Raw genomic sequence first — 25223 nt, 5'->3', positions numbered from 1 at the left:
ATGCATGAGGCTTTGCCGTCAATTATGACTGCATCCGAACTTGGCCGGAGTCACCTCTGAGACGTTCTGCATGCGTGCTCCAAGACCGCTGCGGCAGGCAGCCGTCCTTACTCCGAATGTATAGATCGAGTCGCTAGCGCGATCGAGTGAAAAACGTTTCAGGATTACGACAGGGTTTCAACAGTCATGAACTGGCATGGCGAATATCCTGTCGCTGTGCGTGTACTGCATGTAGCCGGATGCGGCACTGACACGCTCTGAGCCCACACAGATGCAGTGAGCTAAAGTACCTACGGGAGGTCTCCTTCTTTCTTCCATTTCTCTTTGCTCTATGGGGCCCTCCTACTTAGTTTCACGGTCTTGTGTGTTTAGCTTGTCCAAGGACTGCGTTGCAGTGTGGCTCTTTCTGACACGGGGTGTCACTCCTGCTCTGGTGTCTTGAACGGTCTCCTTTTCGGCCTGTCACGCAGAAAACCTGTGGCAATACTTTATCCTTTTTTTTCCCTTAAATCTTCTGGCGTAGTTGTCCTCCATAAAACTTCGAAGCGATATTTCTGACTTTATCTCCCGCCGCTGTCAACCATACTAGGGCTAGTCTCTCGTCATCATGCGTTCTGCCCTCGCTGTAACTTCCAGTCTCAGGCGTTTTCGAGCCCCGGATTTGATCGCGTGAGGCGTTCTCACCCGGCCCTTTCGTGTTCTCCCGTAGATTCATCGTTTTGTGGACATCAGGCGACGTCTCATCTACTCTTCGGAGACCTGAGCAGCGGCTAGCATCTGCGACGGGCAGCACCCGGCGGGAGTGACTTGTGTCTCGCCTGCACTGCGAGGGGGGGAACGGGGAGCTATTTCGGCTTATCTCCATGCTGGCAGCCGCTCTTTCGGCGCCGTCATAGTGCGTCGATCCTCGTCTTCCACGCCTTTTTCTCCTCACCGTTTCGTCTTGCTCTCCCTGTCTAAGAAATGTCGTTAGCTCCGTTTGTCGCGTCGACCGGCCCTTTGCTGGACCGTGCTTCCGCAGGGATGCGAGCACTGATCAGCATTGTCTCCAAAAATGAGTGTCAGTATTTCGAGGAGGGGCACTTCAACGCATCCCAAGTCAAGAAGGAGCTGCAAGATGCGAGCGTGGAAGCCAAGGTGACAGCCATGAAACGGCTGCTTGCCGCGCACGCCTCTGGTGCAGATGTCTCGCCGCTCCTTCCCGATGTCGTGAAGGCAATCGCTGTGCCGGATCTCGAACTCAAACGTCTCGTCTACCTCTTTCTAGTTCAGCACGCGGAAGGGAACCGCGACCTTGCTCTTTTGTCCATAAACTCTTTCCAGAAGGACCTCAGTGACCGCAACCATATTGTCCGTGCGGCGGCGTTGAAAGCACTTGCCTCAATACGGCTGCTGGAAGTCGTTCAGCTTCTCGTTATCTCGCTGAAACGTGCGGCCGCAGACTCGTCGCCCTTTGTGAGGCGCACCGCAGCGCAGTGTGTAGTTAAGGTGTTTGCTCTGGACCAGGATCAGTTTGAGGATTTGAAAAACATCGTCCTCACCCTGCTTGCAGATGTCGAAGTGTCTGTTGTCGGCGCGGCGTTGGTCGCTTTTAGAGAGCTATGTCTCCGCCATTCCTATTTGCTTTTTCACGGCGACGAAGATCATCCGGATGATCGCGACGAGGAGTACTTGAAGTGTTCGTACACACCGACAGAAGGCAGAGACTTGAGGAGTGGAACTCCAGGCACTGCTGTAGGTGTCGCTTCTGGTGGGTGTGAAGGTCGGTTTAAAGAATCGCAAGAAGTCCGAGCGCAGGCGGCTGCCCTCGCACTCCTTCATCGGCATTACCGCAGACTCCAAAAGTGCCTCCCGCAGTTTGAGTCGTTCGCTCAGGTAGTTGCCGTCGATCTATTCCTGCGCTACTGCCGCCTCTATTTCTCAGATCCCGTTGAACGATTTCGGCATCCGGGCGCTGGCGTTGCTCACCGTGGGTCCGATGCAGCGGAACGCAACAACGAGAACGGGAGGCGGGCACCTGCGGTGCAGGGCTCCCTGTCTAACGTGGAGGGGAGCGCTGAAGCTCCCGTGACTATAGAGCGGCTTACAGAGGACTCTCCCGGCAATCCCACGCCTGCGGACTTGCGTCTATTTTTGACAAATCTTCAGCTGCTTCTGCACTCAGAGAGTCCTGATGTCGTTGTCGCCGCAACGGCGGCTCTCTTCTACCTTATTCCTTCGTCTCCGGCAGCGTGGCAGGCTGCCGTCCATCCGATGCTGCGATGTATGCACACGTGTGCGTCGGACGTGCATGAGCCACTGCTGCACACGATTTCTGTGCTGGCGTCAGCAGCGCCGTCTCTGTTCGTGCCTCATGTGCGGTCATTCTTCCTGCGGTTCACGGATTCTCCACCCGTGCGACAAGCGAAACTTCAAGTTCTGCGTTCTCTCGTGGCCTCCGCATCTCCGCAGGACACACCTGGCGGGGCGGTCAGCCCCCTCGCGCTTCTCATGCTGCCAGAACTCCGCACGTACATCCACTGGCCAGGTGATCAGGCCCTGCTCTCTTCTTCATTCCGTTTTCTGACGTTCCTAGCCCTCCGGTTCCCGCCAGTTCAGGCGGCCTGCATGCAGATTTTTGTTCAGCTCCTCGATGCGCCGTCGGCGGCTCTCGCCGCCGAAGCCGTGCTCGCTCTGCAGACCTTGCTGCAGCGCCAGCTTGAGCAACAGCGCGAGAGCAGTGCGCGGTCGGGACAATTGGGGCGTCTGCTCTTGCAGCTGGTGTCGCAGCTGCCGCGAGTGCACGCGCCGGCAGCTCGGGCGTCTGTCGTGTGGATCGTCGGGCAGTATCAACGAGAAGTCGGCTGGGTTGCCGCGGACTTTCTGCGGCAGCTTGTTGGAGAATTCAAGGCGGAGGCGGAGGAAGTAAAGCTGCAGATCTTGCTGCTCGCCCTGAAAGTCTGGGCCTTCCACTGGCTGAACAAGACAGGCCTGGCGCACGCCGTGGATGACGACGCTGTGCGCGAGCGGGGCGTGGCGGCTGCCCGCGGCACCCCCGCAGCAGAGGAAGGACACGGCCTTCGGAGCGACAAAGGAGAGAAGCCTACGGGCTGCGTAGGAGATCAAAGGCAGGAGGAAGAGGTCCATCAGAGCTCTCGCGACTTCAGTGGCGCAGAAGGATCGTGCAGGGGAGCGCAGAAACGGGATGTGTGTGACGAGACAGGCGACGCCCCACACGGGCAAGCCACTTCGCAACTGCTGCCGATGCCGACGGAGGAAGAGAGTGCGGAGGCCTTCCCGAGGCTCGACGGCATGCTCAAATACATTTGCGAAGTCGCCAGCTTTGATAGGAGCTACGACGTCAGAGACATGGCTCGTCTTTACTTCACACTCTCTCGACTCGCACTCTCAACTGAGCGCGCAGCGCCCCAGAGAAGCGGCGTTCGTGACCCAGGGAAAAATGGCATCAAGAGGGAAGACTTCGCTGACGGCGAAAGTTCCGCAGAAGCGTCCGTTGCGAGCGGGGCGGCGTTATCGTCACTCGAGGGTTTGTCCGGCCTAGGTGGAGACAGCCTCAAGCGAGGGGCGCCGGTGGCGAGTATGCAGCAATTCGCAGGCGTCTGCATGCGGTTCCTCGCTGCTGCACCAGGCGACAAGACTCAGAGAAAAGCCGACAGTCGGAGCCACGTAGCCTCGACCTGCGCGGCTTCCACTCCGGTGGCTGCATTCGCACATTCGCAAAACAGGGCTGACGAGTATGCCGGCCGCGCAGTCGGGTGTGACGCTCCTGACACTCGGCGTGAACCAGTCTTTGCGTTGGGTTCGCTCTCTGATATGATGTCGGAGCGTATGGCTGGATACGCGTCGTTGCCTGCCTTCGCCGCAGAAGACTCAGCGGATGAACTCAGGTTCGTCGAGACAGAAGAACGCCGCGCCCTGGTCATCGGGCCTCCCGGCACCGAGAGGCGACCTGGCGGAGGGCTGTCTTCTCAGAAAGAGCTCAAGTCGATCTCGTCCGACGACGTCGTTGTCCGCAGAAATGCGGCGGCGCTGATGGGTCGCGAAGCGGTGGTGAAAGCGGCTCCCACCCCGCTTGACCTCGACACCTTCTACAACGATCTCGGGGGCCTTGCAGGCGACCGCGCGGGACTGGAGGCGCTGCGGGCTGCGCAGCCGTTGCAGCAAAGCTGGAGGGAGGCTGCTGGTGGCTCGGTCGCAGCAGAAGCAGAGAGAGGCAGTGAAAGCGCGGATTTGTGGCAGATGTTTGGAAATGCGGCGGACAGCGGGAGTCGCGCCGGTTTTGGAGGTGTTGAAGCGGTTTTCCAGCAAGGCCGACACCCCGCTGCGGCGTGTGGACCCAAGACTGCAGGCTGTGGCGGCGGAGTGGCTGTGGCAGGGGAAGACGATGAAAGCGAAGACGAGGATCAAGAATGGCGAGCAGCCGCCGTCGGCGAAAAAGAAGTCTGTGATGGAAGCTGTGGTGTTGGAGCTGAGGGCGCAGGCGTTGAGAGAGAGGAAGAAAGCGACTGGAAATTCATGCCCCCTGGCCGATGAGGCTGATCACGTCGCCCTGGAGGTCGCCGTCTGTGTCGTGAGAGCTTCTTCTGTGCTAGTGAAAGGGTACCAGTTTCAGGTAATTAGAGTGTAGCGACACAGTTTTGAAGCGTGCTGACGTGCCCGGATGCCGGGGGGATGTGCATCAGGTGTTGGTACCCGCATTCTTCGCAAAGTAGGGCGTTGGCAGCAAGCGGAGAGGTAACGATCAAAGTGGAGGTGTTCATAATGACGGGGTGAAATGAAAGGACAGCGTGTGGGGGACCATCAGCAGTTTCGTCAATCTCTGCGATGGTTGCGCGAACCAGCTCTCCCGTATCTCTCTGTGGGCGCAGAAGGTGTTTTGCGTCTGTTTTCTACGCGCTGAGGCAGTGCCTCGCGCGTGGGTTCTTCTGAAGAATCTGTGTGCGGCGGCGCAAGAATGTATTGGGGGTGCGTGAAGTGGTTTGTAGAACAGTGAGACGCTCTGTATAGTCCGCCACTTCTATCTGTTATACTTCCGAATCCAGGCATGGTGTGCATGACGGCCAATTGCGTCAGTGTAGAGACTGGGATGCTGAGTGGATTTTGCGGGCGTTGAGAGGATATTTCGCGTGTTGTATTCTAAGGCGAGTAACGAGTTAGCTGTTGCCACGGTGCACAGACTAGTGCTTAGAGTGTGCTAGGGAGATTCTGTTAATGCGGCGCGACGAACCGTACGACGACGGGATAGACGCAGAGGTCTTCTGCATGATTGAAGCCTCCAAACGTCAGGCGTAGACGGATGTGAGGGAGGCCAGATAGAGCAGAGAAGGATTCAACAGGTTATCCGCTTTCCCCATCTTATGCGTCCAGCTCAGTCTCACGGGCAACGGAGGTGCCGTCTCAAGACTCCATCAGCAGGTTTTTATGTGGAAAGTATAGTACGAGGTAGCCGGGTTAAGTCCGGCTTCTCGTCTCGAATTAGAGCCACGAACATCGGTCGCGCTACGGTCGTTCATTAGGCTGCACAACGTCGCGGGGTGCGGACCCGATACATATGAGTAACTACGATATTGCACGGGCTCGAAATCTGTTTATTTCGTTACAGTTCGGTGCAGCGAGGCCAGCTATCTGCAGCTGTTTCCTGCAGAGTCCAAGACAAATTTCATGTACAGTTTAGGGTGCGATTACTGCAGAAGTCAACGCATTGCGTTCAACGAAAGTACGCGCCTGCGTACTCAGTGGGGGCGGGGAAGGCTCCGCAGGCAGTTATGCGCGGGACTCAGGAAATCACGCGTTTGCCATTCAAGAATCCGTCCGGCTCGTCGAACGGATTTCTTCTAGAAAGGCCTGTGATTGTGAGAATCAGAAACGAATTCGCTGAGAGTGTGTGCTCGAGCCGCAAACGCTCATAGAACCGCAGGTGCGTGTCGCCGTCACCAACGCTTTTGAGACTGCACACTGTTTACAGAGGTTTAGATCAGCGTAGGCAAGGCCTTGGCTGATTCATCAACACTAGTTCCGACGAGCTACGGGCATTCAATCGCAGCAATACCCGGACTTTCTGTTGCCCTGGTGTCAAAGGCCGTAGTCTCTAGTCTGTCACTCTGGAACGCCCTGGGCAGGGCTTGTTCTTTGCCTCTATCGCTTTTCCTTCTCCCCCCTTCTTTTCAGATTCGGTCTATATGGCGTCTTTGTTATCTGTCAATGGATTCAAATAGCAGCCTGCATGTTGGATTGACTGGATAAATTCATGTGCCACCGGTGTCCTTTGTGGACTTTTCGAGCGGTAGCGACCACGACGGGCGTGAGGCGCTAGTGCTGGTGGAAGCCGGCAGGCTAACCACATCTGGCGGGAAGAAGTCAAGCAAGCTTGAATGTATTCTCCGAGAAAAAGTCGTTTTCTAAGGTGGACAGCGCTTCCAATATCTGGGTGTGCGGCATGAAACCCACCACATGCGCGACAGTAGCGACAGATCCTTTCGCGCCACCACGGCTTTGAAACCGCGGGGCCGGCGTACACAGCCAAGCCTGTCCCGGCACAGGAGGGCTTCGAGACTATTCCGTCCCCACACGGGACCATGGCAGCACACAACGGCTTCTTACTGAAGACAAACAGTGGTCGTCCACTGCTCAGCCCTCTTTCCCAGTACAGTGGCGTATCAGGCGCAGTGTTCAAAGAAACGCTGACGGCGACACAGGTGGTCCCAAAGAGGAACACAACGCATGCCATGTGTGTAATCCTATTGCACTGTGATCGGTCTGCAGAGTGGCTCGCGGGCAACAGTATCTACTTTGCGAGTCTACCCGAGGCAGTGGGACTGTATGCGGCTGGCGTCCTTTTCGATCCCGCGGGCGACAGAAAGTTCGTAGGCGCGGCCACGTTCGCAGAAGCGAAAACGACTGCGATTGCACAGGAATCATCGTTGCAATAGCACACCACCGTGATTCATGTGATTGGAGCACTGTTCAACCACCGCAATCGAGTGATGGCATCGCTAAGGAGCTGTTGGATTTCTAGAACGGCTGAGGAGGGATCACCATACTGACTCCTTACCGACCCAGCACTCTCGATGGCCAGTTGGAGGTGTTCACTCTCAGGCGCCCTCATCGAGATAGCAGTGTTGAAACCCACGTGTAAGGCGTGAGCGGTATTAGCAGCGAAACAGAAGAGCCGCTTTCGTAGGAACAACAGTCCTACCACTACAGGAAAGCTGTGCAGGGGCCTCTGTTTTTCAGAGGCCCCACAAGCAGACAGTTCTCCAGGCATACTTTCTGCTGCCGAGATGGAGGGTGACCCAGGACCACCTCCCCCCGTGGATACGAACGGAAAATCAGAGCCCTCTAGCGCTCCCGCTGTTTTCACTAAACAGAACGAGGGTGCATCTCTGTGCAAAGATCCAGCGGGGGATAATTCTACAAGGAGAGAGGATAAAATCTGCAAGTCCAAATCGCAGAGCTGCAACCAGTCCCCTGAGGACGCAGCGTACTCTTGTGCTGCTAGAAAGCAGACATATGAGTATTCGAAGCAGGCTGTGTTCAATGCGAGAGCTATCAAAAAGAACTCGAATCGAGGGTGTCATGCCTCTGAGGGGAAGGTGAGTCCTTCAAACTCACCGAAGGCGATGAGATTGTCAAGAAGCTCGACCGTGGCCAGCTACGGCTCAGATCGTTCCACTGGATCTAGATGCCCACAGAAACACCCCTCGAAAGCGAGGAACTTTGTCTTGGAAAATGCACGAGCGGCAGCTCTGTGCGGGACCCAGCGTCGGCGGCCAGTCGCTAGTGACGGCATTCCACGAAGGCATGTGAACTACGGTACCATCCCGGAATACTTGACAGTAAGTGTGACGGCGTCCTCTAATCTACTGTCCGCTCATCGAGGCTCTGCTGTATCCAGTGCACCCTGCAAAACTGGTTTCTGTCGCGAGTATACGGTGCCGGTATGGTACGGGCGTTGCCGTGTAGCCGTATGGGCGGATCAGCATGGCAGGGTACTCCTTCGACCAGAGAAGAACGCTTGCCTTTTTTCCGGTTGCCGCTCGTGCCTCACATCGTTACTGTCACGCCATCAATAACATTACACGCAGTACACAATCATGGCAAAAGATTGGCGTCCAACAGTTACTTTTGTGGAAATCCGTATCCGCATAACGTCAGTTGCCCTTCCTCCACGTATCCCCTGGTTCACGGCGTTAATTCGGGTCTGACCTCCGGAACCCTCTTCGAACGGATTGAGTTCGACAGATGAATTCTGGTGGGGCGTCGTTAGACAGTTCATGTCTCGTTTTTCGTGCGTAATCAACGCTTCCCTATCGACTATCTGCCCTCTCACTGTCGCAACGGATACGCCGCTACTGAGAGGCAGTCGCCGCCCATGTGCATGTGAATGCATTACCTCTACAACTTGTCCTAGCAAATCAAGAGAGAACTAGAGGAGAGGCGACGGAGGGAGAATGAGGAGGAAAACGCGAGGAAACTCCCCGAGGGTATGAGGTTGCTGAGCACTGAAGAAAGACTCGCCCTCATTGACGGTATCAAAGTTGAGCAACGCCAGATAGAGGTAAGAATGTGGACGTGCAAAAAAAGAAGGTTCTCTCCGGGTATTCCACAGTTGCCTACAATGGTGTACTCCTGGTGACACAACTTGCTGATGCCGAGCGCTTTCAGAGTGAAATGGCAAAAATGCCAATAGCGCTCAAGACAGCATCGCAGCGACGCCGGATCGAGTTGCTCGAACGTAGGCTAGGCGAGCTGGAACAACAGGAGGAGAGGTTTTCCAAGCCCAACCTTCTAGTAGAAAGATGACAGAATCGGTGGCTCGTCTGAGCTAACCCTTTCGTTTAAACGCATTCGGTGGTCGTTGGACGCGACGTGAGAGACGGCCCCCAGTCTCACCGTCACTGATAAGGACATGCAATGTAGGTCCACGTCTAACCAGTTTCATGGCAGTGCGGGGCCAATTGCGAGGAGCGGTCTCGTGTCATCTGCTCCTGGAGCCTGTTTGAGAGAGTTGAAGGAGTCTCAGCTAATGAGGGACTACTCTGGTAGCGCGTTACTGACTAGTGCCAGACACCTTGAATTGCCTAGCCGACCTCGTTCGCAACTCAGAGCGAGGCAACGCTATGGAACGCCTGACCACGCAGAAACACAACGCACTATTCTATGCACGAATCATGACAGAGCACATGGCGTTTTGTTTTGGATGCAGAGCGTCCTGCGGCGACGCTGACTCCCCCTGCGTAGGCGTGAACCGAAATACCTGCTGAGGCGGTAGACGCCCTCGTATAGGCCCGAACCCCACTCTGCATCTTTCATTCTAGTTTTGACTTGAACGGGACTTCAGGACGTCGACCCGCACTTAGAGAAGTCATTGACCGTCGACACGCTTCGGTCTCTTCCAGACAATGATACAGCGTATCGCTGGGTGTGTATGGTAAATGATTCGGACCCTGCAGGCCGCAGCTCACGCGTGCGCCAGGGATCAGAGCGTGGATGCTTGTGCACACAACCTCAACATAGATACATGCTTCCCGCAGTGACAGGATCGATGGGTGCTTATTTGGAACAGCTGCATACCAGGTGGCCGTTGGCTGGCGCCCTGGTTTCCAGCTACGAGAAAACAGAACCCGCCAAGCGCTCTAGCCTATTGAGAAGCACACCTGGACACAGAAACTCCGTCTCAGCTGCGGTGACAGTGACACGCCTCCAACCTACACTGCGGAGGGCGTGCGCAGCGTCCCCCAGGGTCGAGCCTTCGACGCCGCAATTTCAAACCGGTGGTCGAGTGAGGACGAAGTACCGAACCCTGCGGCAAGGGGGAAGGAGAGCGGCGAACCGAGAGAAAACTGACATGCTAAATTATAGGATTCAGCGTGAACCGATCTCTGCATGGTCATAAAGTTGACGGACTCGTGAGTGGGAAACAGCAGTGCTCCAAACACTTCCTCACTGCTGAGGCTTCGATGCTCGCGAGAAACAAGGATGCGCTGTTGTATCCCTTCTTTGCTTGCATGCGTACCGGACGAGAAACTGACTTTTCCGAAACACTTTCCTGCTGCTTGGGTTTTCGGTAGCTTTTTCGTCATCAGTGTGCATCTTGAAAACTCAACAGAAGGAGGATTTCATTCGACATCTTTCGCGTTTCACCGAGGCATAACGGCTGCCGGGCGTGTTAGGCATCGCTACCTGCCCGGCTTCCAAACAGTCCAGACAGCCAACAGTTGTTTCACGATTTTGGCGAGATACGCCGCTTTTCGCTTTTCCCTTTCTGCTGCGTCGTTCTAATTGTATTCCTTCTCTAACTGCCGACGGATTTCCTCCCCTTCGTCGCTTGCGCAACTGTTTCTTGCGCCTCCCATATCCCGCGCGCGCGGGCGCCTTTGAATACAGCCCTGCGGAGAAACCGAGGCATCAAACCCCAACTCTGCCTTCCTTGCGGCACTTTTGACTTTTCGCCCCCTAAAGGATTTGGTGAGGTGGCGGCACAGCTGCGTAACCGTGCTGGGGTCACTCTGAGTCCTGGCAGTGTCTGTCGCTGCTCGGTGCCCGGCCGCTGCTGCTGTATCGGCCACTTCGGGGGTTCCTGCTTTTCTGCTGCTCCAACGAAATCTCGGAAAGTTCATCGCGGCGGCAGGAAACACTCACTCCCTGTGCGGTTTCACGCGCAGAGCCGCGCGCTCGGTGCTGCGCACGCTTGGTCGCCGTAGGCGGCTGCGGTCAAATCGGGTGATGTAACGAAATGCCGAAGCTGCCTGGTCGCCTGACCTGAGAGAGACAGTGTGTGTGTTGTGCTTGCGCGTGTTTCGCTTGCGCTGTGTTGTTCTGAGAATTGTTTCACGTTGTCTTGGTCATCCGTCTCTCGTGTTCGCCTTTTCGTTCTTTTCCTGGTCCGGGGCTGGGAGTTCTGCCGTCGATCCTCCCGTTGTCGCCGTTGCTCGGTAACCTTCGTTGCTCGGGTTTCTCTCCAGCTGCCCAAAATGTCGTTCACTCACGCACCGCTGCTCGACACGGACGCGTGTCTCGAATTTCTGAACACACTCGATTACGGCAAGGAGCACCATGTTCAGGAGCTGCAGGACTGCGCCACGGCGGAGTATGTGTGGGGAGCACTCCACGAGATCTACCCTGCCTGGTTCGACGAGTCTCTGCACCCGTCGAAATTCGCGAGCGGCCAGGTGATTCCCCGTTCCGAAAGTCCGCGGGCTCGGCTTCAGGCCGGTGGCAGGCGGAAGTACTCGTCAGAAGGAGGCAAAATATCCAGCTATGGGGTCGTCAGGTCGACCGACATGTATGATGCGCTGTCAAGTGCGCGCAACGAAGTGTGTGCGCTTTGCGGGGAGCTTCAGAAATCGCCTGCCAAGGCGTGTGATACTCCTCGGCGGTCCACGAAGTGTCTCGCCTCTCTAGCCCCCCGCGCCGCAGCAGAGACACAGCTTGCAGTCACTTGACGCAGAGTCACGTGCGTCACCAAGAGGGGACCTCGACACATGGACCTGAAGCTCAAAAATCCGCGGGCGTGTGACACGGCTGGTTCCGCTGTGTTTGTTGTTCAGGAGGCCCTGTCACAGATGCTGTATTACCTGGATGAGTATCACGAGAACAAATATGCTGGGGACTTCAAGGTCATCACCGACCACCTGGATGCCTTCCTGTCAGGCGATCCCTCTCTCGTAGGTGCACTGTTTTCTCTTCAAGGGAGGAGAGCGTGACTGAGAGAAAGCATCACAGCAGAAAGTTTTCGAGGACAGGGTTGGGCCTGTGCTTTTCAGGGGGCAGAGGGTGCAGATTTTCTCACAGGCAGCACACGCTACCGCTGGAAACGCAGCGCAACTTACTCCACACGCCGGGCCTAGGTCTGCAGCAGCCTGCAAGCGAATCGGGGGATCCGGGTGTGCGCCGTTTGTTTAGATACAGAAGCATCCGCCACGCATTCGTCTCCTGGTGAGGCGTGTGTATGCGGCGTGAACAGATTCTGAAGACATATGAGTTCGTCCTGCTCGCGACTGTGAACGGAGAGTGCCAGCAGATTATCGCGAAAATTATGACGATGAGCCAGCCGACGCAGGAAATCATTCAGGCGATCATTCAACAGTATGCTGAGAACGACGTAAGAACGTGCTTCTCCGCAGTGTCTCGCCTCCGCAGTGTCTCGCCTCCGCAGTGTCTCGCCTCCGCAGTGTCTCGCCTCCGCAGTGTCTCGCCTCCGCAGTGTCTCGCCTTCGCAGGACACGCACGCCGCGTCGCGAGGGGAGTCTACGGAGCACAGCAGTTGGCTCCTTCTCGTGAGGCAAATACACTTCTCATCCGTCTCGCAGGTGTGACCAGCGCTCGCGTCGGCGCCGTGTTCGCTGCGCCGCTCCACTCGGTCTGAGCTGAAGCCGCGCGTTGCGCCCGCCGGTTTTTTGTTGTGATGCAGAACGATCCTTCGCACTCGCACACGCGAGACTTTAGTCGAACGCTCTCAGATGCGCTCGCGGAGTCGAGACGCGACGTGCCCGACTTGGGCCTTGGCCGCGTGCCGAGTAACGCCGGAGGGGCGCTGGCACCCGTGCTGCAGAAAGTTCAGGAGGAGCTGTCTCAGGTCAAGGCGGAGCTGCGGAAGACCAAAACGGCGCTCACGGAGAGCGAAGGCCAACGGGAGGCGCTGACAGACAAGCTGCAGCTCGTCGAGAAAGAACGCAACGAGGAACGAACCAAGCGGACGGTGTTGGAGCAACAACTCGCCGCGAAGAAGGACGTGCTAGTGGTCAGTGGAGAGACTCTTCGAAGTGCAGCCCTGCGACAGCGCCAAGGGGAGGGGGTGGCGAGGGGGCAAACAGAAAGCGGAAAAACCGGCACACCCTGGAACAGTGGCGAGGAAAATTAGGACGTAGGGTGCGCGCTGGTCAGTAGCCAGGAGCAGGCAGCACCAGGTCCCCGTCGTTTCCACGGAGATGTCTGGTGTGACGCAACGTGTCTGCGACAGTAGGTCGTCTCGCCCTCTCCTCTGTGGTGTCTCTTCGCAGAAGGACTTCACTGAACAGATCGAAGACTCTGATAAGCAGATCGCACGGCTGAAGGAGGAGCTGGAGGTAGGAACTAGTCAACACGGGGGAATCAAACTCACAATTGCACTCGCGTCCTTTGCACTTCGCTGAACGAGGCCAGCCGCATGCGCCTGCGGGGAAGTCTGCGGAATGGACACGCTCACAGTCTGTCGTTCGGCTTCCTGTGGAAAGACAAACGCGTTCTAGTCTTTCGTGTCGCTTCGATGTGCGGCTCGAGTGTGGATTCCCAGAATGAGAAGAAGGAGAAGAAGAAGTCGGAGGAGAAAAGCCGTGCCCAAATCGCCGAGTAAGAGTTTTCGCTGCCCGGGTTCCCCTCAATGCTCGCGTCAGCGTTCCCCGTGCCCTCGTGTGGTGGCCTGTGCACGCCGCTGCGATTGAGGTCTATTTTGGATTCTCTGCATTCCTGGGAATACCTCACTAAACCAAGATTGAATGAAAGTCGTTTAGATCTATGCATTAGGTCAGATCCAGGAAGTAAAACAGATCTACCCGAAAATTCATGCGGACGCCTTTGCTCCAAGCAGCACCGCATACATGTGTCACTGCTCGAATTCGGGTCCGAAGCGACATGTTTGCAGCCGCGGGCTCTCCACAGACGTGCGTCCTTCACTGCTTGTCTCGTTGTTTAGACTGAAGGAGGAGATGGATCTCCTGAAGCAGGAGTCGCGTCGCGTCTCCTCGCTGGAGGTTCAGATCCAAAACTACAAAAACAAGCTGACAGAAATGGCGACTCTGAAGGAGAAGATGACTCAGCTCGAGCTCCAGAACAAGGTACCACGTCAAAAACAGGGCGCTTACCTTCTGCAGAGATATCTTGTGCATGCCTGATGCAAGAAAGTAACCTGAACGGCTCCGGCAGCTGTCTCTTCTGTCAGTCCTGGCGGGGATGTCGTGAAGCTTGAGCAAAGACCTTGGCGACACTGAGCGCGGATGCTTCGCTTAGGTCCCCTCGCTTTTAACGCAGCAGGAACTCGGCCGCTTTACTCTAAATTCTTTCTTGATGTGTGCGTCCTCTCCTCTGTGGATCGCGCTGAGTTCTGATTCGGCTTCAGCTCCGTTTCTCTTCCTGCCGTTGCTGCAGGCCTACATGGACAAGATTGTGGAGGCGCAGACTGACAGCGTTGGCGCGCTCGGCCTGAGGAAGCAAATCGATTCCTACAAAGACCGAGTCGCAGGTGAGTTTGCGTTTCCATCGGCAACTAGTTGTCAAGAAGGGTCCTCTTCCTTTTTGCCAGCGCGCGGGCTCGCCCGAATTTCCGGCTAGGTGTTACCCTCCGATTCGAGACAGAGGATGAAACGCCGGTTTCCAGTTCCCGTGATCAGAGGATAAATGAGAGAGTGGAGGCTGGTGCGGAGATCCACGTTCTGTTGATGGCGCAGGCGACGTGCCTCGTCGTGGCGGTTTCTGCTCTCTGCGGCGCTGCGCGTGGCGTTGTGCCACCTTGAGCGCAGATGCCGATTCCCTTTTGCAAACTCACGCATCCTGCCGCGCGAGTCGCCTCTGCGGCGCTTCATGCACTCTAGCGACGAGGTCTCAGACGTCGAGTAGGCGGGGTCTGCGTCAGGGCGGTTTTTGCGTTTGCAGAAAGTGATATGTCGGTTTCGCCCTGCGTGTCTGTGTGCAGACGCGGAGGAGCGACTCAGCGCGGCGACAGCGGAGAAGGAGGCAGTCGTCAAACTGAAGGACGAAGTCGAGAAACATGTTTCGACTCTCGAGAAGAAAGTGTACGTTTATGATTGCAGCGCATTAGATGGGTTCGTGGAGTCCTGCGTCGCAGCCAGCTACCTGTCTGGCCGTCGCGCATGAGCACTTCTGAGGCTTTCTGACTCGTCTCCGCACCACCCCCAGCAGAACTCTCGTCTCATCTGGCCGCCGCGCGTCTGTTCTTTTCCGGAGACTGCCAAGGCAGCGTCCACCCTCTGGTCACCTGGAGCCTCTGCGCGCCGCAGATGTGTTTGCCGCGACGAATTCTGTCTGCAGTGATTCGAAGGTTTCACCGCGCATGCGAGGCTGTTCCCGCTGCCTCGTCAGTCCTGCAACGTCTTCCGGATCCTGAGGCTCGTGTGTGTACGCCTTTGTGCAGAAAAGGGTTTTCGATCCTGGATAAGGCGCAGATGCGTAGAGGCATGCGGCGCGTATTTGTCGGATGTCATGCGGCGCTGCATCGCTGACTCCTCTGCGCATGTGTGTAGGGAGGTCAAGGAACTGGAGATTGCTCGCCTCCAGGCGACGATTGAGGCAAAGGATTTCGAGATTTCTTCGCTGAGCGAGAAGCTTAAAAACATCGAGTGAGTCTCAGACCGAGGTGTCTGTCCGCACAGGCGTGTAGTTGGCTGCCGCGGGTGCTTGTCGGGAGCCTGAGGGTTCTGTCGCGGCTCGGCCTACGTCTCCGCAGACTCTCTGTGAACTGGCGGTCGCTAAGGCTGAGGTGTTTATTGAGTTTGGCTGTCGCTCCACGAGCGCACATGAACGGCGGCCCCCTGGCGCGTCGCTGTCGCTTGCCTCTTCAGCAAAAACCAGGGACGGGACATTGCGGAGGAGTTGGCCGCTCTCGAGCGCGAGAAGAAGGCCTCCGGCGCTGAGAGTGCAGCGCGCATCGTCGAGGTAAGCGTTCCAAATTGGTGGATGAATTGCATGCAGGAAGAGTCCCGATACTGTCTCTCAACAGCGTTTGGGGCGCGTGGGCTGCCAGGGGAGCCAGCGAACTCGTGCTTGACATTCAAAGTTGCAGCTTGGCGCTGCCGTTCCTGGCAAATGACACCGTATTGAAGGGTCCGGCGTCGAGGTGGCTGTAGGCGAGCGGGCTTCTTGGCGTGCGAAAAACTCCGCGGCGCTTCGCTGTCTCGTGTGCGCGTGCATAGCTCACCAACGAGGTGGACGACTTGAAACGTGTGAAGCAGCGGCTGGAGAAGAACAACGCAGTTTACGTCGCGCAGATCGCAGTTTTGCAAAAGGAGCTCGCGGCAGGCTCCTCGAAAGAAGCCGACGCGCAGAAGCTGCAGGACTTGGTCGCGAAGACCGCGAAGCAGGAGGAAGAAATTAACCAGTTGCGAGAGGTGCGTCGCAGGGCGCCGAGCGCTGAAACTCCAGGCGCCCGCCTGCTTGGGGATGCAGAGGCGTACCCCAGCCGCGCAGGGTAACCTGCGGATTCTGAGGCCACGGGCGTTCCGCATTCAACCTGGGAGTCGTGTCCGGAATGACTCCAAATGCAACTCTCGAAAGAACCGTCACATCAAGGGGAGCGCCTGCATTCCTGGTGCTGCGTTGGCGCGCAGCTCTGTCGGGCGCTGCGCCGATCTCTGTGTGCGGTGGCGCTGCTGGTGTGCGGCGCAAGGCTTTCCGGAGAACGATGGAGGAAGAACGAGGGGCGCGGGCTCCGTGGCAACGAGCGCACTCTCTCGCCAGCGTGGAGCTTGGCTGGGCATGCATTTCGTTTGCTGTTTGTAGAGCAAAGACGACATGGCGAAGAAGATGATGGAGACGCTGAGCAAGCGGGAAAGCGGAGGGGGCGGCGACGAGGCAGCGGCGGTAAGCGGACGCACGCGTCGTCGCGCGTTGGACAGCTTTTGCGGCAGCATGATCCGCGAGGCGCGAAACCCGAGCATGCAAGGCACACGCATGCAGAGCCAGACGCCAGTCGTTCTGTTGGCTTATCTTAGTGACTGAGCAGTTCAGTGGCCTCTCGTCTCTGTTTGCGTAGGCCAAGGTCGCCATGCTGGAGACGCAGCTCGAAGCCGAGCGAAAGCAGGCCTCCATGCGAGAGGACATCGTCCGCGCGAAAGTGGAGAAGGAAATGGAGAACGTGCAGTCCACGCTGAAGAGTCAGCTGCAGTTGCGCGAGCGGGAGACAAATTTCTACAAAAAGGCTGTGTAGGTCGACACGCGCCAGAAGGAACAGTTTCGCTGCCGCGGGGTCGCGAGGTTTAGGGTCTGGGGTCGACTCGAAGGCTTGCGCTGGAGTGCGACTCTAGATCACTCTTCTGTCCTCCAGCCGTGAAGCGCTGGTATTCTCCCAAGCGACGCCGGTTGCCGCATCTGGCAAAGTGTTTTGCGCATTGCTTCATGGCTCTCTTGAGAAAGGAGTTGGGACTTCGTTTTCGCCGGTTTTCTCCGTGCGTCCGACTTCCTATCGCTGTGTGACGGGTCCTTCGATCTCGCAGGGAGGAGAATGCCGAGAACAGCAAGAAGGAGATGAAGCTGCTTTCCTCGGTGCTGTATGACCTCGGGCTCCGCTTCCATCGGCTCCAGGCCTACTGCGATCAACTGAAGAACGAAAACGAGGCCATTCAGCTCAGGTAGGCCTAATGCAGCGATGCAAGCGGTGCTCTGGAAGGCGCAGTTCTCTGTGTCAGAGCAAATACGTCTTTCTGTGACGCTCCTGCTGTAGCGTCTCGCCGACGGTGCCGGCGCCGTGGCTGGGAGCGTCTCGGCGCTGCAGTTTGCTAAGCGCCGAGCAGATGCGGAGGAGAAGACATTTCGCCACTTTCGTCGGCTCTGCCGCCGCTGGCGTTAGTGGTTGGGAGGGCTGGGGTGTCGCTGACTGTCTCCTTCGTCGCGCGGAGCCGTCAGTTTCCCTGTCAGAGCTTGTTCTCGCGCTGTTGCAGGGTTCAGATGCACCAGCAGGGCTTGTCGGGGCTGGAGTCCCCTCCTCTTGGGCCAGCTGCAGGATCCGCGGACTGACGGCAGCGGCCTGGGAACGCGACCATGAAGGGTTGTGAGCAGCACGCTGTTGACGCGGACTCGCTTGGCGTCGCGTCTAAATGCAGTCATAAGGATCTTTTGTGACCGCGCGAGGTCGAGCTCCAGCACTTGAATCAAAGGGCGGCGGCGTGTTCGACTTCCTCGCAATCGTGGACTGCAGAGGCGCGCAGCTCCGCGAGCGTACCCGGCCTTCTCGCGGCTGGCGCCACTGGGCGAGGCCTGCAGGCTGCCGAGCCAGGAGGGCATGTCTGTGGATCTACCGCAACTCTGGTTGTATTGGAGCGGTAGCATTCGACCAACGACTGCTAGAGTCGTGTTTTCCCCAATTTTGTCATTTAGTGCTCGACGCGACGCATTTCTCTTTGGCTTCCAAGGAGCAAGAGTGAAGGGCACGTTGCTGCCCCGATAGTCTAGCACCTGCTGTGGGAGCACCTTGTGGGGGGATTTCTCTTGAGTTTCACGCGACACAGATGGAGTTAGGACCGTGTAAGAGGCCCGGAAGCGGAAGAAACAGACTGTGGTGAGTGTTGAGTAGCACGACAGTGCTCCTACTAAGCAGCGAGTATACGAACAATGTCTGAGTCCGAAAGGCTCAGTGGAAGGCCTTTTTCGTGCTGGAGAATGTGAACCGGTACCCCAGTGGTGAGCGTGACAAGATTGGGAAGGCTCCCATTGCTAAGCTTCAGTCACATCACCACTTCGGGGCCCATTTAAGTCGCGCCGTGAAGTCTGTCTCGACAGTCTCTGCTCAACCTGAAGGTGCAGTGTGGTTGTGAGGAAACCCCGTTCACGCGCAACGCCGCATACCAGTGCTGGAACTCCGTTCCAGAATAGTTTTCTGTTTACCCAAGTAGGCTTCTCAGCTATCCGCTTTTCAGCGAGTTACGCATGATCGCCTAGTGTAGAACTGCTGGATTACAGTATCATACACCGGATGTATTGCCGAATTCGCGTAGCCATTGCTTGTCACGCAGGGACACGCGCGTAGAAGTCCTGTGACGAAACGATTACAAGCCGTTTTTGTTTGTGCATACACGCGAGACACATCCGCACCGAGCGACGCCCAATACGTACGCATCTTCAACATCGGCTAACAAATGAAAATGAAGTCCACGTAGTTGTTGTTCGAACAACTTTCGGCGAAGTAACCAAGCGCGGATGCTCCGTTATGGATGTCACCTATCAGACAAAATTGAAGCGATCTCGTCTGGCGTAGCAGTTCTCAATACCGCAGTCTTTCGAATCAGGTACCCAGGTTTGAGCCTGTCCCATCCCTTCCTCAAAAGTCCTTGTATCAGACCCTGAATAACTCGAGGAATGGGGGGACAACCATCAAAACTCAGTTCGGAGCTGTTAATGCGAACAAGCGCATCTTGCATTACCGCCAAAAGATTGTCCAGCGGTTTGCTGTCGTCTAGCCCGAACGGCAGAGTTCCACACCACAGCTTATACAAGATGAGACCAGTAGGCCAAGCGTCAACTGTCGCATCATACCGAATGCTTGAGTGTTGTCCCGTCCAAAGCTGTAACACCTCGGGAGCCATCCAGACAGGGTTCCCGAACGGCGTTTTCGGGAAATCGTTGCCTTCCTGAAGAACGATGTCGAAATCAAGCACAATGGCGCCCGACTCGTGAATCAGAAACATCTTCGGATGGAGCTCTGGCTGCCCCTTCCCTGCACCGTGAAGGAAGTCAAGAATCGAAGTGATCTGCGCAGTAATACTGAACCTGGCCCTGTCTGATTCGGCGTCTGCCTCTAGAACTCTGAGCAGGTCCTCCAGCGTGCCCTCTGTCTTCGCAACCACGTGAAACTCATTGAGAAGAGAAAACTCGCCTTGCTGAATAAGCTTGTTTTCCACATGCCTTAAAGAGAGAGTTCTGAGAGGCGTGAGTAGTCGCCCTGAGGAAAAGAAGCACTCCAGAGACATTTTACGACGAAGAAGCCTCAGGGAATCCTCAAAGGCTGCGACCTCATTTTCCATTTTTTCAACACCTGGGGTCCCCCCTTCGGCCACCCGGACGCGAAAGGCAAAGTGGTGCCGCCGATCCGCGCTTTCGACATGAAATGTCAGACACGTGGAGGTTGCAGGCATGAGACCTCTAGTCCTCACAGTAATTTTCTCTCCTGTTACGATGTCACTGAATTTCAGAGTTTGCTTCGTGTCCTGCAGGTCAAGACCTGTGACCCGCGTCACGAAGCCTAGAAGCGCTGGCGAGATCGGTGGCAGTGGGGCTGGGGCGTGCTCCATTTTAAACTTCTCCATGAGGTTTGCGACAGCCGACTGGGCGGGCAATCTTTCATCGAACTCCGGCAGGCCGGGCGAGACATTCCCACGACCCACAAACCGGAAGACGCCAATTAAGGTGGTTGACGTTCTCACTCCCGTCGACAGCGACAGAAACGAAGGATTCCCTGGCTCTGTTGGATGAGGTGGTTTCGTGGAACACGACTGAGACAAAACCACCTTTTCGCCATGTCTTCGCACTTTGCGAAGCCTCCTGAGCAGTTGAACAACATTGGTTGCGTAGGCTGCGCTCACGGAGCGTGCTAACCCTAGCGATAAGCCATCGGTGTAAGCTCGGAATGCGCAGATGGCAAGAACAGCAAATACAGTGCCTGCCTTCATTGCAGTACCGGGAGTGCGAAACCAACGAATAAAACCTACAAGGGAAAACGGACAGACACGCCCCCGCAGGTGGCAGGCGCTCTGGTCATCCGACAGCATCGACCAACGGCCTCTTACTGATTATCCATTCATCTCTTCAAGAAGGGGGACGGCCGAAATCCGTGACCCTCGAAACGCCGGTCGCCGGATGCCCGACATCAAGTCCACTGCTTGTGCCAATTACCAGATCTGGCGGATGAGGGGCGACGCCTACTTGTTTCTGCACAGACCTGCCTCAATGCCGAGCGATCAGCAAAAGCGCTCATAGGCAACAAAACTCAGAGACATATGGAACCACAGAATTGTGCGTCTGCGTCGGCAAACAGACACTCTCACAAACCTCCCCGGAGGCCCGCGGACAACGCTGGGACGTCTTGCCGCTCAATGAGACGGATAAAGATACGTGTTTGTTCACCAGCGGCTAGTCGCGCTAGCCGCGGCGGCAGTCTGTTCGTTCGGCTGGGTGTGCGCGTCGCCACGACGGTTTACGTGTTACTCAGAAAAACCTTGAATCCTTCGAGCTTCCACATGTTTCCAGTGCCACTGCAACACTTAATCTCGCACTGACGACCATGGCTTGGATCGCCATTGCATCGCTCAGAATGGCACAAGGAGAGCCCCGCCAAACTCTCTTTGTTGCCTGCATAGACGCACGGGTGCGTGTGTGCTGTGGCGAGCAAAATCAAATTTCCACTTTGGGCGGGCCGATGCCTCGTGGCGGCGTGCCTACCGGATCAGCTTCGGCGAAGATATGCAGTTTGATTATAACTAAAACCAGGAAAAAGAACTGCGGCATCGCGCCTGCTAATCCAGCTACGACAACTCGCATGCTAATCCAGCTACGACAACTCGCATGCTAATCCAGCTACGACAACTCGCACTAGCCATGCTCTGTGCTCGTGCCGATTTGAGGCGCTTGCGAGCGGTGCCAGGCTGCACAGACAGCTTGCGGCTTTGCCACGAACGAAAGCAGATCCGAGGATATTTTGTGATTGCGACTAGGGCGCACGACGGAGAGAACTTGACAGTTCCTCTGTCGGTGCTTTTTATGTGTTGCCACGCGGGGGGGCGAGCGATCTCCGAGGACTCTGCCTGCCCGCACCTGCTCCCTTTGGCCACGTGAGGGAGTCTCAATGCGCGCAGGGTTCTGAAAGACGCACTGCTCACTAGGAACAGCGACCCGATTGACAAGCGTTGCATGCACGCCCAGAAGAGTCAGCACAGTGTTGAGGTGCAGACTCACACTGAGCACATATGCCCCAGCTTCGCGTGCACGCCATTAGCTGTGCATACACGGGTGCGTTGTAGGCGTTACTACGAAACGCCGGCAGACTTTGTTTTCCGCAGGCTGGTTTGACTGGTGACAATGGCATCCAGCGGCAGCAGCTGTGAGAGGCTTGAAGGGACACGTTTTGGCTCTGTTCTGTTTGCGCGGGCAGCACCGCCCGGGACCGCTGCTAAGGGCTCCACCGACGACATCTGCGCGGCGGCCTGAAGGTCTGCGGTACTTTCGCTGAGCCAACTGCCGGTCTGCAGAATCCGCTGAATCGACAGGGGCAGAGTCGGAGTAAATTCCCTGGCTTCTGCGAGCGGCGAGCAGACAGCCGCACACAGACTGGTGCTCGAAGCGTCTGTTGAACTTGAACTCGACGTCGCAGCCTTTTTGCGCGGCCCACTCGGCACCTTTGCCCTGTCGACAGCCATCCCCGCGCCTGCAGGTCCTACCGGGAGACTTCGGAGCATGTCTTGCAAGCGCGAGCCTTTCTTTTCGAGGCCGCTGTGTCGAGAGGCCGCCCTGAAGAAGACCTCTGCGCCGGCCGCGCGCAGATCGTTCACGAAGACTTCGAGGAGACACAGCACCGTCAACAGCAGCTCGATACTCGGTCCGCGACACACCTCGGCAGGAACCGCAGTCCAGGAAGCACCACTAGGTGGGCTCGTACGAGAGCCACGTGCCCGGTCTGCCGCGTCGCCTGCCGACTCCGCTCGTCGCTGGTCGGAGTCATAAGAACCGCAAGCGGGAGTCTCTGAGCCGCCGCGCCGCTGAGCGGCACACCCTCGTACCACGACAGACTTCACCAGGCGTTTGAGGCGCGCCACCACCTTCAGGACCCGCGCCACGTTGCCCAGGCGCAGCTCTCGACACACGTCCTTCACAAGCCTCACGACAGCCACGAATCGAAGTCGCGCCTCACGAGGCCGCGCAGCTGTCGCCGAATGCGTCAGCGCGTTCCCGCCGCACGCCTCCCACGCGTCCAGCGCCGCGCCCAGAGAGACCTCTTCTCCCCCCGCGCCTCGATCAGGCGCCGCCAGCCCGCCCCGCGGCGTGCGACTTCTTCGGCTCTCCTCCTCGGCGTCGACGCCCGCGAGCTGCTCGCAGAGGACCTGCACCGCGCGCAGACACTCTAGAATCGTTGCATTTGTGCCGATGGAGGACAAAGAGCCGAACTGAGATGCGGACGGCGCATGCGCAGCAGCGCCCACCAGGGGCTGCGTCGCGGCTCTCACACACACGATGGAAAGCCGCGAGCAGGCCGCCTGCAGAAGCACGAAGCGCTTCCGCCCCTCCTCCGCTCCACCTCTCCAGTCTGCCTCCCTTGCAGCCGCACCGTCGCCCTCAGGCCTGCGCCGCGCCGCCCTACCTCCCGGCGCAGCCACGACACTGCTTGCCGTCTCCCGAACTTCTCGTGGACCCAGGGGCGCGGCCCTCTGGACCTGCCTCAGCAAGAGAGCCGCGCACACCGCAGCCTCGCTCACGTCTGCGGCCTGCGCCGCAACGTGCAGATTCGTTCGAAGAAGGGCTTGGTAGAACGCACATTGCCGTCCGTCTGTCAGCTTTGCAGATACAGGCGTCGCCTGCTTCAGCGCTCCAGTCGTGCGATGCGAATCTAGACTCGGCACAGCCCTCGCATTCTTCTTGTCCCCCTGCTCTGCAACGATCTCACTCGCGTCTTCGTCATCGTCGTCGTCGTCGCTGGCGCGGCTCGCCTCGCCTCGGCGTCGACGGGATGCCCGCGGGCTGGACGCGGCGGGTGCGGCGCGATGCAAACCCTGCACAGTGCAGCACTGCCGCAGGAAGCGGAAGACGTCTTGCTCCTTCGCAACCCAGAATCTCCGCATTTCGGCGCGGTATCTGCTGAAACGCGCATCCAAACCCCCCTTCTCGTCCTCCTGAGGGTTCGCCGGCGCCACGCTGGCCGCGTGCCAGACCCCCTGCACGTTTCCGCGCTGCTTCGCCTCGCGCCGAGTCTTCTTCGCTTCTTCCGCCTGACGGCCATTCGCGAGGGACTCGGCACCCGGATCCCCCCCCTGCGCACGCCAGACGGAGCCAACTTCAGAGACGAGACACGAAAGAGCGAGGGTAGCGTGCGCCACGCCTTGCCGCGACAGCAGCGCCTCCAAGTCAGCAAGCCGCGCCCTGTACGCCGCAGCCGTCGGCGCACGACAGTGGAGAGGAATCACGCCCTCCGTCCACAAGTCGCTCTCTCCACGTTCCACGACACGCGCAGCGTCCCCTTCATCCTTTTCGTCTTCTTCGTCGCCTTTTTCGAGTTCGTCCGCGTCTTCTCGCGCGGCCTCGTCTTCCTCCTCACCTTCCGCACGAACTCCCTCGTCCGCGTCGTCTTCGCCATCTTCGCTGTCCTCTGCCCCCCCCTCTCCGCCTGTGTCTGTGCCTTCTTCACCGGCGCCTTCGCCGGCGTCGCTCGCCTCGGGTTCAACGTCCTCGTTGCCTCCTACTTCTTCACTACCACCTGTAGCCTCTCTTCGCTCGCCTGTTGGCAGCTGCTTCTCGGCCAGGCGTTGGACGCGGCGCCATTGAGCTCGCACAAGTGCGCTTCGGGTTGCTGCCGTCGGGTTCAGAGGCGCTGAGCTCTCTCTCGGGCCGGTTTCGCCTCCTGCTGGACGCGGAGCGTCTCGCTTCACCTTCTTGTCCCCGTTGGACATGTCGCTCCTTGTGTCTCTGGTTCTTCCTTCTCTCTCCCTGCCGGCGTCTTTTACGAGGGCTCTCTGGGTCACGCGCCGTGAGCCGAGTTTTCCTTTGCGCGCACTCTCCGTGCGTCCTCCGCTGCATTCAGCGTCGAGCCTTCTCCGCGCGACCTTCTGCAGCCCTTGATTCGAGAATTCGTCGCGAGTCCAGGCACCAGCGGCCCACGCTGCGGAAGCGTGGAGGACGTTGGCAAAGAGAGGCGACGGCGCGTTCGCTTCAGGCTGCCGTCTGGGGCGGCTGCATGCCGAGAGGCGCTCGCAGCGGGTCAGGCGCCGGTACAGGAGGGCGCCAGCGAGCAGGCGGAGCCGCAGGGCGCGGCGCGAGACGAAACGCGCGCGAGCCGCGTTCCGTCTCACAGGCTTCGAAGAAGACACCGAAAAAGACGACACAGGATGAGAAAAAGGATGAGGAGTCGCAGAAGAGCGGGGGAGACGCGAGGAAGCAGAAGGCTGACGGAGAGAAGAAAATGAGTGCAGAGAATCGGACCGAGAAGAGGCAGAAGACGCAGAGTGCCACGAGTTAGAAGGAGCCGATGCGCGCTGGGGGCGAGGAGGCGCCCGATCCGTCGCGACCTCCAGGCAAGCCCCGCCAGCAGGACGACGAGTCTTGGGGAGAGACGTGGCGACGTCGGTCGCCGCGGTTCGCGCGCATTTTGGCGGTTTGGTGCCTCTCTGCTCACGGCTCCGCGCCGCAGGACTCTCCCCTCCCTCAGCAGGCCGTTCGCAGCGGGCGTCGTCGCTGCGCCGGCGCTTGCGCGCCCTCGCCTCAGGCGGCGCCATCAAATGACTCCGTCACACGCTGCCAGCCCGAGGAGACACAGAGTT

At 57.9% G+C, this 25223-nt stretch overlaps 4 protein-coding genes across 4 annotated transcripts; 2 read left to right on the top strand and 2 right to left on the bottom strand.

Moving 5' to 3' along the window:
- Window positions 1–963: 963 nt before the first annotated feature.
- BESB_020860 (HEAT repeat-containing protein) lies at window positions 964–4533 on the top strand (the record flags this gene model as incomplete). The annotated part of the gene is made up of 1 exon (XM_029360795.1): window positions 964–4533. The coding sequence occupies one exon, from the start codon at window positions 964–966 to the stop codon at window positions 4531–4533; it is 3570 nt and encodes a 1189-aa protein (XP_029216154.1).
- A 6440-nt stretch (window positions 4534–10973) lies between these two features.
- Window positions 10974–17724, top strand: BESB_020850 (uncharacterized protein; the record flags this gene model as incomplete). Its single annotated transcript, XM_029360794.1, has 16 exons — window positions 10974–11171; window positions 11550–11666; window positions 11966–12111; window positions 12448–12742; window positions 13002–13067; window positions 13274–13329; window positions 13673–13814; window positions 14125–14218; window positions 14669–14768; window positions 15237–15332; window positions 15555–15648; window positions 15906–16100; window positions 16492–16572; window positions 16745–16914; window positions 17205–17339; window positions 17649–17724. The coding sequence occupies 16 exons, from the start codon at window positions 10974–10976 to the stop codon at window positions 17722–17724; spliced, it is 2061 nt and encodes a 686-aa protein (XP_029216153.1).
- A 1196-nt stretch (window positions 17725–18920) lies between these two features.
- Window positions 18921–20372, bottom strand: BESB_020840 (uncharacterized protein; the record flags this gene model as incomplete). The annotated part of the gene is made up of 1 exon (XM_029360793.1): window positions 18921–20372. The coding sequence occupies one exon, from the start codon at window positions 20370–20372 to the stop codon at window positions 18921–18923; it is 1452 nt and encodes a 483-aa protein (XP_029216152.1).
- Window positions 20373–21725: 1353 nt separating this feature from the next.
- On the bottom strand, window positions 21726–25178 carry BESB_020830 (uncharacterized protein; the record flags this gene model as incomplete). Its single annotated transcript, XM_029360792.1, has 1 exon — window positions 21726–25178. One exon carries the CDS (start codon window positions 25176–25178, stop codon window positions 21726–21728), a length of 3453 nt encoding a protein of 1150 aa, XP_029216151.1.
- Window positions 25179–25223: the final 45 nt, after the last annotated feature.

This window comes from Besnoitia besnoiti, chromosome XI, assembly GCF_002563875.1.
Source record: "Besnoitia besnoiti strain Bb-Ger1 chromosome XI, whole genome shotgun sequence".
Taxonomy (NCBI): domain Eukaryota; phylum Apicomplexa; class Conoidasida; order Eucoccidiorida; family Sarcocystidae; genus Besnoitia; species Besnoitia besnoiti.
Note: the sequence above shows the minus strand (reverse complement) of the source record. Positions and strands in the feature narration are given on the sequence as shown.